Consider the following 13,145-nt stretch of genomic DNA (forward strand, 5'->3'; position numbering starts at 1 on the left):
TGAAAGGATCTTGGCAATGATGGATGATTAATGTCATTAATCTTTGTGTTCTTTCCATAGTAGTTTGGGGCGCTTTAACTTTCTTCCAAAATTAGATTCTTTCCATAAGTGGAAGACTTCATAGTTAATTCTTTGGTGATCGTTTCGAATCAGAGTGTACATATTTAGATAGTTGCTTACAGCCGACTGACTTCAGAGGTTCTCGACGCCTTCCTGATTGATTACATCAGAGTGTAAAAGCTTCAGATCCTAGAGTACGCTCTTCCGCTTTAGAGTGTCTGATATCTCTTTCTTCGTTGAGCTTTGTACGTTTCCTTTGTTCAGAGTCAAAACTTCTGCTTGAGTACCTTCTAAGTGGTCATTATGAACTTGTGTCTGTATCTGATATATGTCTATCTGACTTCTTTTTTATTAGAGTCATGCACACTTAGATAAATTTTGTTAGGATACAATTTTGTTTCATCCTTTGTTATTATCAAAATCTTAGAGATGAATTGTATTTGATATATGTCTATACTGAATTTTGTTCTTACAAATGCATGATCAAAATTATAAGTCAGACGAATTGAATGACGAGGTACACAAATTTTGGAATATGACACACATGAGAACATTTTCAAATTTTCAAAAGCACAAGAGACAGCACAAAAAATGAAAAGAACATTTCCCAAAAAAATATCCTTATTTTTATGAATATTGGGCCTCAACCCAATAAAAAGTATCATCAATAAAGTCGATTTTATTTATTTCGGTTTAAAATTTTTTTATTTTATTTTCTCTAGAGTTAATTTAGTTTTTATTAACATATAATTGTATATTAATATTATGTCAAATATTACTATATTAGAAACTAAGTCTTTATGGATCAAAATTTAATATTAGTAATTGTCTCGTTAAGTCAATTCAATTGATAATAGTATAAAAATATTAAATATAAGCGCGTATGATCAAACTTGCAATATAACCCTGATTCATTTTAAAGATAAATTTCGATCATTAAATTAAGAGATTAATTGAAATACACTAAAAAGGATTTTACACCATCAGTTAATTATAGACGTTGAATACTAAAAGAAATTTGACTTTTATTTTAAAAATCTATAAAATAATACAAACAGGTGATAGTAATGAACCGACGGTGTAAAATTTTTTACACTGACAATGTATAGTAATTAATCTCTTAAGTTAATGATTAAAAGATGAAACATACCACTATAGTAATTTATTACTCATGATATTTTATATAGAATTTTATAACAAATATGAGTTACTTTTTCTGCCATTAAGTCAATGTTACCTGGCAGATATGCATTTAAAGGTGATAGTTGTTCATATTAAACAGTTCTGATTTAAAAGTATTAATTTTAATTTTAAAACTATTAATAAAAATAAGTCTGATTTTATAGAATTGGTCAAAATCCGACGGCTAATAACTACGTAATTGCGTGAATCTAGCATTTTTTATATTAATGAGTTTTTAATTAAGAAATTAAAAGCATTTAATACAAATTATCTACCATTGCAATAACGTACTCACTGCGATTAATAACTTCATTCATCGAATGAATGAAGATGAAACGATTCATTGAAAAATCCCAAAATATCTATTTGATAAATAACTTAAATAAAAAAGTCATTTTATCACACATAATCTACTCAACTTGTATAGCAAAACCAATTTTCAACCCTGAACCAATTTCAGCCAGTTTGGATTATCCATGAACTCTTTCTAGTGAGTGATTATAATTTGTACTAGTTCAAGTTGCACACTTTTCCACACACGTTTGCCCTAAAAAAAGTGCAGTCTTTCTTCTGAACCAACGTGTGGTAGCTTTAAGAAACATCACAATCAAACAACAAGTGTGTTGAAGATTCTACATGAGTTCTTACATAAGGCAAAGGACACGTGATAGTGGTACATCATGGTACCACATGACACCCTTGGTCTTTCCAGCTGTTTCCTAATGAAATGTCTATATATAGATTGACATAGGTCATTTCTTGTAGTGAAGTTTGCAGAATTAACATGCTGTGTTTTTAACATTATGTGTCTCGTAAAATTGTGGTCCCCGACCGCAATTGTGGCCGCAGTTAAATTTTTTTAGAGTAAATTCTTCAGGAGAAAAGACTAATCATTCAAAACGATTTAGGTGTTCAGAAGTGCGTTCGAATTCGAATCCAGAATCTCTGTATTACAACTCAACATACTTACTCGCGCGAGTATATTATTTTTATTTTATTATGGTGTGTTGAAAATGCATAGAGACTAGAAAGATATGAGACATGAAAATTTAATATACAAATTTCCATTGAAACATGCCTAGAAAATAAAGCTCTACGATCTAAATCTGAATTCAACCGAAATTGAAACCAAATCTAGAAAGACCAAACCATAAAACACTACAATGAGGTTTCAAATCAGTCTCTCTAATTCTAGTTGAAACTAAAAGCTACTATTTACAAACATAAAACATTATTGATACTTCAAGAACAAGACTTCATCAGACCTAAATTGTAAAGAAACTTCTCCGACCTCGATCGAACCATATCGCGTAAAGAAAACTTCCCACGCTCTTGGGACGGAGATTTTGAACCCATGTCGTCGTCCTTTACACGCAGTATGGTCAATCCAATCTCTTTCCGTACCGCCTCAATTGTTTCACTCTTAACCGGATTTCCAGAGACGTCGGTCACGTAGAAAACATTCACGGCTTGTGAACCCCTTGTTGTGACCTCCGCGCGGCAGACTGATAGGCCGTTTTCTCTAAAGATGCGAGTTACATCGGACAAAAGGCCAACTCTGTCCTCACCGCAGAGTTCTAGTTTTATCCCCTATATCAAATACAAATACAAGCTAACAATGTCAAGAAAAAACTTCGTTCCAAATTAGTCGCATTAATTTGGAACGGCACGGAGAAAGTACCTCAGAAGTTCGTCTCCGAACAGCGGCTTCCAAGCAGTGAATCACTCTTTGCCTTTCTGCTTCAGAACTGATAGGATATCCATCCACATGCCTTATGTAGTATTCCTGCGAAAACAAGTCAGGTCAAACCGAGCCGTATCAAGTCTAACTCGAACGAACATACAAGTATCGAATGAAAAACCTGATAAGCTTCTGGTCCTTCGGCAATGACAGTTCCATGGTACACAACATACTGCATGTCAGTGAGTGTGCAAACCGTATCGAATAGTAACTTTGGTCGATCTGGACACCTCAAGTTCACGACCGTATATCCCTTGTCAATGCAATCATCAACAGTTACGTTGAGCTTATTTCTGTCACTCGTTGAGCAAGAGTAATCATTGTCATAGATGTCGTAATCACGATCAGCATACATCAGCTGATGCAGCCTCCTTTCCTTATGCGTCGAACAAAACGAAACGGCTGTGTTTGCGTTCTTCTTGTCAATGTCTCCTCTCAGAACATAAAGCAGGAGATGCTTAATTTTGGCGAGACGGTCGTGATTGTCTATCGGCAATCCCGTTGTGTCGTCGGTGATGTAAACTACCGACGCCATTCTTGAATTGTGAGTCCAGACTTCTGCCGCTACCACGTTGCATTTGAGGTCGGTGAGAATAGCGAAAACTTCTGAAAGCAATCCCGGCCTATCTCGTCCTGTTAACTCGATCGTCGTATGTTCCGCCGCAGCTTGAACTCCGACCGACCTCCTCACGGATCGGAAACTGCGGACTCTTGGACCGAGTGACTGGACCAAACAAAGCAAAAAGTATTGTCAGTACAAATGTAATCATTCAGATGATTCCATAAACAGAAAAAACTCCCACTCCCAAATTACAATGATAACAAATTTCAAACCAAAAACTAATATCAGAAACAGATCTAATACCTGTTGAATTTTGTCAGCAACGTCTTCTTGAAGACACTTTTTCCCATTTTGATCAGTAACATGAAAAACTGAAAATCATAAACAGAAAAACAAAACACAATTTTTAATGAAAAATCAATGGTGATTAATTAATTAATTAATGAATTGATTCGAAATAAAAAATTATTGTACCATCCATAAACCATTCTCCATCAGATGAAATATAAGCTCTTCTAACAATGAGATTCATATCAGTAAGAACTTGAACAACTTCCAACAAACTACCACGCTTATTAGCACTATCAACCTACCACAAAATTCACATCAAAAATTTCGTTAAACAAAAATGACCCTTTTGAAATTAACCAAAGATTAAGACCTTAGAGCGTTTAAATTTCAAACCTTTATCAAAGTGGTTGTTCTGCTTGAAGAATTATCCACAGTGACTCTGCAAAAAATCACAAACATGAAACTGAATTATGTTCCAAACAAGAAGAATAGTAAAAAGAAAAACATGAAAATGAAGATGTTATTGTATTAACTTTGGAGGATTCATTCGAATTACAAGCTTTTGGAATTCATCATCAAGGGGGATAGAAGAAGTCCAAAAATCCATAGTTGTGTGTGAAACAGAACACAGAACAGAGGATAGAGTCAGAGTGTGTGTGTTTTTTTGGGGTGTGTGAGTTTTTATTAGTTTTGATTTTCTGTCTCTCTGGTTGTTTGTTACACTTTCCTTGTACTACCTTTGAAATTGGGATTTGTGTTTTTAGTTTTGGGGGATTTGGTTGGGAGATGGATTTGGTGAGATATGGTGGCTCCTAAGGAGGACCAAGAGTTCCTCACAAAACACAAAATAGCACTCCCTAATTTGTAATTATAAAAATATTTAACAAACAAAGAGAGTTTAGTACTAATCATTTCATAATTATCTTCACTTTTTTTGAAGTGTTATTTTTTTTGAAGAATTTTTATTTTCTTTAATTGTTATTTTTAAAATTTAAAATAATATTAAGTTTATGTTTATCAAAATGACATTTAGTTATTTAAAAAAAGTTTAAATAATTAAAATATTATAGGTAAAATGATAATTATTATTTTAAAAAATAAAATTTATTAGTTTTCTTTATAAATGTAAAAAGAAAATAAAAAAAATATTTAAAAAGGAATTGGAGAAAGTCTGATCTTATTTATAAATTTTTTATAATATCAATAAATCTATATGTATTTAGTATTTTTATTCAAAAAATATTCTTGCATTAATTATTTAATATTATTAGTAAAATATAATTTAATTAAAAATATATTAGTCATTTTATTATGGTTAACATGAATCAAGAAAATTAAATTTATTTAATTATATTTCTTAATAAATATAAAATTTGTCTTTTTTTTTAACTAATAGTTTAATAATTTGTTAGAGAGGATAATATTCCACAAAAAAGACAAAAATATTGAGAGGGGTAAGATAATAAAGTTTATATAAAATCGTTTTTTATACTGTCATTACGATTATTCAATATGGTATTCAATTGTTAATTAATTGAGTCAAACATGTAAACTAAGAAACTTTTTGGAAAAGCGATTGGGATTTTTTTAAAATATCTCTATCTTGACTAGTCAGTCAACCAAAATATATTTGTTAGGCAAGTTATTAATTAATTTATCAAATGAAGATATATCTCTTTAAAATAAAATAGGAGTATAATTAGTAATTTAAATAGTTCATTATATATATACCACACATAAAATGAAGAATTATCGTATGCTTGCTTACGTTAAATATCGAAATGTTTGAGTATACTGTGACATGTCTTTTGTAATGAAACTGGTTATTATATATGAGTTGGCATATAGTATGTTTGTGTATATGTAAACAAGTAGTGAAAAGTTATGAGTTCTAAATAATTGTAACTATTGTCCACTGTGATTTAATGCTGTAGAGATGTGTAGAATGAGGACTACTTTGCTTCTCTTCTACCCAACATAATATTCATTTTAGTCCCACTCAAAAAGGTGTATTCATGAATATTCATGTTATATGTCTATTTGATAATATATAATACACAACTTTAAAATTTACTTACAAAATTGTCATAACTATATATTTTTTTTAAATAGTATTTTACAGTTACTTTGTTGGTATTTTAATGTTTTTTTCTTACTTGATCTAAGTTTATAATTCCTAAATTACTAAGGTAGCACATGCACATTTAAAACAATATTTAAACACCTCTATTTTGAAAAAACATCTTAAAAAGGAATTATGAAAGTGTTTGTTAAATTGAATAAAAATGTTTCTAATCATTTAGAAAGTTTTTGCACACTAACTAAAGGATTGCGAGCCTTATTCAACCCAATAGAACAAAGTTAAAGATTTATTAATTGATTAAGAATACTCCTAATTGATTAAGATACATAGTCATTGTACGGTTTTCTTAATGAAATTAGAGTTATCGTATTTTTGAAGATTATAATCAATTAGGGAAATGTTAATGCCACTCTAAGTGGTAGAAAGACACCCTATGGAAGAAAAAAAATCTGAAATTGCCCTCTTTGTTCCGAAAATGCATCTCCGAATGCATTATGAATTTCACTAAATCACACCCACTTGAGTCTTACCCCACACTTTTCCAATATTTATTCTGGAGATGCATCTTTGGAACCATTCCATGTACACCTCAATGATCTGGAGATGCATCTTTATATTCATACCAGACATTTACACCAGACAGAATCTGAACATGCATCTTTGAAACCACACCAAACAACAATTTTTTACTTTATTTTAGAGACAATAATTTTTTACTTTGTTTTAGAGATAATTTAAATTAAATCATACACTTTCAGAATAATATGAAAATGACATATATAAATAAATCTGGAGTACACAATGAAGTCAAAATAAAATAGAATTTAAATAATGTTCAAAATACAAATACTATATACTACTGTGCATGATGGAATCGGGACCCCTTGTTTATGATGCCTCATGTATTGTAGTGTCTCCCCCATCATGACATCTAGAACATCCCTCACCTTAGAGACATCCATAAAGAGTCATTTGTCTATACCTGCCTGCCCAATCTCCATGATACAATGACATTTAGGCAACACGTCAACAACATTATCTGCCCTAGCCTCCTCCTCGAGTATGTCCCGATTAGCTGGCTTGGGTGGATCTCCTAGAGCATCTGGAGTCATATAAGGATGTGACACCCTAAAATGCCACTGGATGTAGTTGTGTACAACACTTCAGTCACTAAGAGCTATGATACTTCGTGTCTCATCTGGTACTAGATGATTAAGATAATCATCAAACATGGTATCCATATATCTACATGTCATAGCGGGATGATCAGACTCAGAAGGCTCTATGGGAATAAACAACATGTAGCCGAACTGTCGCATAACGCGTTCAGAAAGATGAGGATACATCAGACGTGAACCGCAAGCCAACCATTCAAAGTATAAGGTTATGTCGTCAAAGGGATGCATCTCACAATGATCTACGTACATATGGAAATGTATATCCTCTGCTACCATATGGTCAATATACACCATGTATGACTCTTTTCCTGATTTCTTATGAGCAGCATGAATGCAGAAGCACATGGCATATCCTGGTGTAGGTCCGAACACATGACCAGCCGAATATGCATGGGAAGTGTTGGAGGATCCAAGCCTGAAAATGGTACATATGAATCATTAGTAATAACATTGCAAAATTGTTATGAAAATAAGACACAAACACTAAAAGATGAAGAAATATTATCGGAAGATGCAACAGGCACGAGACATAGTCTAGTCTGGTAGACATCTCCTCATGTGGAAGATGAAAATATGAAGTCTCTGAGTCCCATCTCTCTATAAACACAGATAACATACCATGGTTAACCGTAATATAACTGATCCTACACAAGTCTCTCAGCTCGGATAGTTGCGTTGCATCCTTAAACCACTGCTAATTAGGTTGTGGCAGACCAGTAATATTCCGACAATGGTTGATGATTTTTAAAGCATCACGGTCCTGCATCTATTAATCATATGACTTAATCAATTAGGTAATTTAAAGACCCATGAATCCTTTTCATTTTTAAGCCAAATTTTCCTCCTATAAATAAAGGACTTCTCCTTATTTCAAAACACATCAGAAAACACATTTCTATAATACTTTCTTAATTTCTAATCTCTCAATATCATCTTTTTATTTTTCACAAAATTGTCATAGTACTTTGAGAGTGAAAAAAAATCACTGAGGATTTTGTTGTTATGGTGTTGTGGGAATTTTGTAAGCTACTCAAGAGTGTTTCTCTCTTGTGTAATATCTTTGAAAGAGTTAAACCAGTTAAAAGCTATGTCTGGTTCATGAGATTAGCCAAGAAAAATATTTGTTTGGTTCGTGAGTTAAGTTTATCAGAAGCTCTCGTTTGGTTATTGTGTTTAGCCGTAAAAATAATTTGTTTGGTTCCCGAGCTCGGTCTAGTGAAAAAAATCTGTTCGATTTTGAGATTATCTTGGTATAAAATATCTCTTTTGGATTGGGAATTAGGCAATGTAAAATCCTATCTAAGGTTGTAATAAGGTTTGTGGGCATAACATGTGAAAATGTCACATCTCATATAGTCGAAATTTTTGGGGACATGAGTATGCCAAGTGGTTAAGCTAAACTTGTATAAATCGCATATGCATTTGTATCTTCCTTTATCTCTTTATTTTTCATTTTGTTATTTGTTTCTTTACATTTCCTTATCTTCATATCTCTTTGATTTTCTTTCTTTTAAACATTTTGCTCATTATTCTTTGTGTAATTCATAAAATTGTTTTAAACGCTTTTATAAATTAATATTTTTATAATTGGATAATTTTTTTTAACCTACACAATACCTCCCCCTTCTCATGTGTTTGGAATCAATTGTCCAACAAGTGATATCAGAGCCTAACTCCTACTATAAGACTAATAATCATCTCAGGATAAAAACTAATGACGAAAAACACTTCTTCTATTTTTAACAAAGATATTTTCATAAATACACCTCCGCCATTTGATGGTGAAAGGTTTCACTCATGGAAAGCAAAATTTAAATAAAAACTTTGATTTGAAATTTTTTTTAAATAAAAACTTGAGTTTGAAAATATTTTTAGAAAAGGTTTATAATTAAGTAGCATAAAAAATAAAGTTATAAAATATAAAGTGCGGAAATTAAGGAGTTTAAGGAAAGAGAGAAGAACACCATAAAGTATACATGTTCAGTAAAAAAAACGACTTAGTCTTGTCCCCAAGATTTGATCTTGAGAGTATCCAATAAAATTAAGTGTTTTTAGTATGTTGAACTCTTGAACCCCCTTATACACGGAAAATCAAGTTTATGGCTAACTTCCAACTTAAGGCGCATTTTTTAGCTTTCTCAATTAATTGGGATAGGTGTCAATCAATTGGAAGAGACAAAAATCCCCTCATAGCTTTTCTAACAGCTTTTAACTCGTCTGGAATGACTTCAAGGCATTTTTGAAAATGTTTACTTGAGAAAAATAAGTTTGAAAATAAGTTTATGTGTGTGTGTGATTTAGCCATGTACTTTTACGAGATTGGCCTTATATTTTACAATATGTTTGCTCAGATTTGTTGAGGCAAGCTTTCACATACTTCAAGTCTTATTAGATGTTTTCTTCTTATAGACACTTGCTAGACTTCACTTGAGATGAGGCTTGAGTTAGATTCCATTATCAAATATTCAAGCCCATTAAACCCTTTTAATTTGCTTTGCATATTTAACCACATATGCTTTACTTTAGTTATTCTCATCAAGGACTAGTTGTCATCATTAGACATTATTTTTCATCATCAAAAGTTATTGTCCTGATTAAAGGCATATCACTTAGAAGTTAACCTGCAAAGCAAGGTTCCACATTCTTCCTCTTTTTGATGATGACAACGGATCTCTCGGGGAGGTGGTGTAAGAAAAAAATAAAAGTATTTGGAGTAATAAAACTCCCCCCATTAAGCAGAGAGTATACTATACTCCTGCTAAGGTATACTTCTCCCGCTTTATCTAAATAAAAAATGTGTGTAAAGATGCATTGTAGCAATTTAAATATGCAAACATGGGATTTTGTAAAAGAAAAAACATCACTCATATTATTAAATTAAAATTATAGGAATTGAAAGTACAAAAGGGAAATTTTGCATTATTGAAAGTGAGAAAAACAAAAAAGTAGAAGATTCACATAAGCACATAACATGAGATTATTCAATGCCATAAGCATCATCATCCCTTACCATGATTTTCTTCATATCCTCGGCTAAAATTTGACAAATTTTCAACACTTTGTCAATCTTTGTGTCTTCTCCTTCTTCCAACCCTTCTTATTCTTCTTCCTTGAATGTCGAGTCCTTTTGAATTTTTCCATGCTTGACGAGAACTTTAATCTATCTAAGAGCGGTGATCATATGGTTGGCAAAGTCTTCAATTTCATCAATCGTATCAATGTTGAGGGTAACTAGGAGCTTTGTGATAATTGGTCCATAAGTGAGTCTTACTGATAGGATCTCCTTGCATCTAATCATGTGATTAAAGATTCATTTTACCAAATTTGTTGGAATTTCTTAGGTTAAGAGCCAAAGTGGTATGATATCTTCCCTAAGAACGAAGGTATGGTTTATTTTTCTTGGAAATAGAATTCTAATTAGAAGGTAATGAAGGATATGAACCTTTGGTTTTAGGTGGGTTGATCTGAAAGGGACTCTCTTTTTCTCCATGGGATTTATGACGAGGTTGTTTATGAATATGAGGTGTTTGAAGTTCCTAAAGCCTAAGGGTTTATCAATGGTGTAAGACATTCCTACATAGGGTATCTTGAAGATTCTTCCAAAGTTATATTTGTGAAGGTCTATTTTCACTCCCCTAACACATGTTCTTATGGAGGTTCCTACAAGACTTAAATTTAGGTAGGACTTTCTTACTAGGTTTGGGAAGGATTTATATGTTATTTCGGTTAAGAAGTCTTAGAGTGAGTCTTGATAGATTTAACGATAAGGTTTGTGACTTCTCAAGAGACTTGGTTCCATGTACCAAGGTTAAATTACATTCTTGGTTGGAATTTCCATTTTCTCTTCTTGCTTTAGATTTATCAATCCAACAATGAAAATGTTTCTTCTTAGTGATTCTCTAGATTTTTGACTTGAGGAGGCAATGGTGATGCTTACGAAAAAATACCTCACACAAAAAGAAGACTAGAAGAGATGAATTTTGAGATGCAATAAGTAGTGAGAGATCATACCTATTTATAGTGTTCCATCTGGTGGTTTGTGTAGCGGGGTATTCGTTACCTTTAGATTTATTGACTAAATCAAAAGTAAATCATACAATTCGAGTCGCCACCGCACTTCTATTTATCCAAAGGAAAGGTTAGAAAGTGAACAAAAACCGAGAAGTTTTATCAAATAAAAAACTAATTAAAATGTCAGAGATCTGGGTAAGGGGGTTGGTTATGCAATGGGAAGGTTTTAAGCACCCAAAACATCCTAGGTACTCCTAGGGAGCCCTTTTCACAATTTTTGTAAGGTAGGTTGGTATTTGTGAAAAAATTATTTGTGCAAACATGATTGGGGGGATGAGAGAAGAATGTACAAATTATTTACAATTTTTGTGTTTGAATGGATAAACCCATTGCCTACGTACCATCTTAAAAAGGTAGGATCAAAACCTCATAGTTCGGGGTAAAAATCTCAAAAGGAAGTTGGTGAATTGATTGGTTCAAAAGCCTTAAGGTCTTTTGTTATCAAAGGGAGAAAACTCAACCTACAAACCACAAATCCACCATGTGAGGAGAGCTTCAACATGCTAGTGAGGGGTTAACCCTATAATAAGTAAGGAAGTCTTATGGTCCATCACTAAGGATATAGGTGAGTATTATATCAACCTCAAGGATAACTCAAACCTAATAGCTAATGTTTATGAAAAGCTTTGGCAAGAAGTGGCCATTGAAACCACAAAAAAAAAACAATTGTGTGAGTTGTATTTACCAATGAAAAGTATTTTCAAAGTATGGTCAAAGTTGACTTAAGGATTCAATTCAAAATAAGTGTTATGAAAAAAAGTTTGGAAAATCAAAAGCATAGTGCTTAGGTTTCTAATCTTGAAAACAAATGTTAATGTTTGCACAAAAGTTTTGGCTTGGGTTAGAGTGGAAGGAAGAAGAAGAATGGATAAGTCCTAAACATGCAAGGATGAAGGAGGAGAAAATAAACCACAAATGGAGTTCCCTTCTTGATATCATAGTGATGATCCAAGTTGTTCCTTTTCCTTTGGAATAGCAAGCAATAAGCAAATAACTCAAGCAATCAATCAAGCAAGCAAGCTCCTAGGAATCTTCCAATGACTTTTGTATCTCTTACTTTAGATGCTCATGACAATGGTTCTTCTATTTGGCTCAAGTTGGAATCTCTAGCACAAGAACACACAAATCAAAAAGTTCCACAAAACAAGTAAAGAATGGACAAGAGAGAGTTTAGAGATTAGGATCCTTTCAAGTTCATCTTCAAGATTAAGCATTCTAAAGGCATGAGGCCTAGTTGCTCTTTGACATTATTTCTTCTTTGTTTTAGCATTCTAAAGGCATGAGGCCTAGTTGCTCTTTGACTCCATTAGCATAGGGAATATCCTAAAGTCTAAGTCCTTTTGTCCATATGCATTTGGTTCACACCATCAAAACAAAACAAGCACAATAGTATATACACAATTATGTGCTCAAGTGAGCAAAAAAACAAATTGCATTAACATAAACATGAGCTCAAGTGAGCAAAGGGCAAAAGCAAATGAATTAATGAACAAGAATATTAAATTGCATAAAGTAAATTGCAAGAATTAAATGACTTGAATTAAAAGTTAATGGTCAATAGTTAGTGTTAGTGTGCCATAAGGCAATTTAGCACTATGTTAAGCAATCATAAGTGGACTAATGTAGTAGTCACACCTATCTGAGGCCGGTAAATAGAAATATAGGCAACAAACACAAGTTAGAGACCTTGACTAGTAAGCCAAGCTCCTACAACTTGCCATGCCAAAAGAAAAGAAGAATGATCTTGTATTGATTTAGGTTTTTTGCTTGACCAAGAAGCAACCTATCCTTAATGCAAAGCCATTCACTTGATCTATGATCAAGGTGAATTAGATTTGAATCAAGGAAGGTTAATCCTTCCATATGTCAAGGCTAACCACCAATCTTTAACTCATTGATCAAAAAGAAAAAAGATGAAGAAGAAGATGAATAAGAATGTACATGAATTGAACTTCAAATGAGATAAGCAAAGTACAT

The 13,145-nt window shown here is 32.6% G+C and overlaps 1 protein-coding gene across 1 annotated transcript; it reads right to left on the reverse strand.

The window, feature by feature from the left end:
• Positions 1–2,277: 2,277 nt before the first annotated feature.
• On the reverse strand, positions 2,278–4,692 carry LOC127128318 (ACT domain-containing protein ACR4). The gene is made up of 7 exons (XM_051057569.1): positions 4,370–4,692; positions 4,230–4,275; positions 4,020–4,134; positions 3,849–3,916; positions 3,105–3,707; positions 2,924–3,028; positions 2,278–2,832 (listed from the first exon to the last, which is right to left on the reverse strand). The coding sequence occupies exons 1-7, from the start codon at positions 4,441–4,443 to the stop codon at positions 2,485–2,487; spliced, it is 1,359 nt and encodes a 452-aa protein (XP_050913526.1). The 5' UTR covers positions 4,444–4,692; the 3' UTR covers positions 2,278–2,484.
• Positions 4,693–13,145: the final 8,453 nt, after the last annotated feature.

The sequence above is a fragment of the Lathyrus oleraceus genome, chromosome 3 (genome assembly GCF_024323335.1).
Source record: "Lathyrus oleraceus cultivar Zhongwan6 chromosome 3, CAAS_Psat_ZW6_1.0, whole genome shotgun sequence".
NCBI classification, from domain to species: domain Eukaryota; kingdom Viridiplantae; phylum Streptophyta; class Magnoliopsida; order Fabales; family Fabaceae; genus Lathyrus; species Lathyrus oleraceus.

Excerpts from the sequence above, each read along its gene's own strand:
- LOC127128318 (XM_051057569.1), bottom strand. The coding sequence starts at position 4,443 with ATGGATTTTTGGACTTCTTCTATCCCCCTTGATGATGAATTCCAAAAG. Across the intron at positions 4,276-4,369 it reads ATTCGAATGAATCCTCCAAA|AGTCACTGTGGATAATTCTT; the intron begins GTTAATACAATA and ends GATTTTTTGCAG. Across the intron at positions 3,029-3,104 it reads AAGGACCAGAAGCTTATCAG|GAATACTACATAAGGCATGT; the intron begins GTTTTTCATTCG and ends TTGTTTTCGCAG.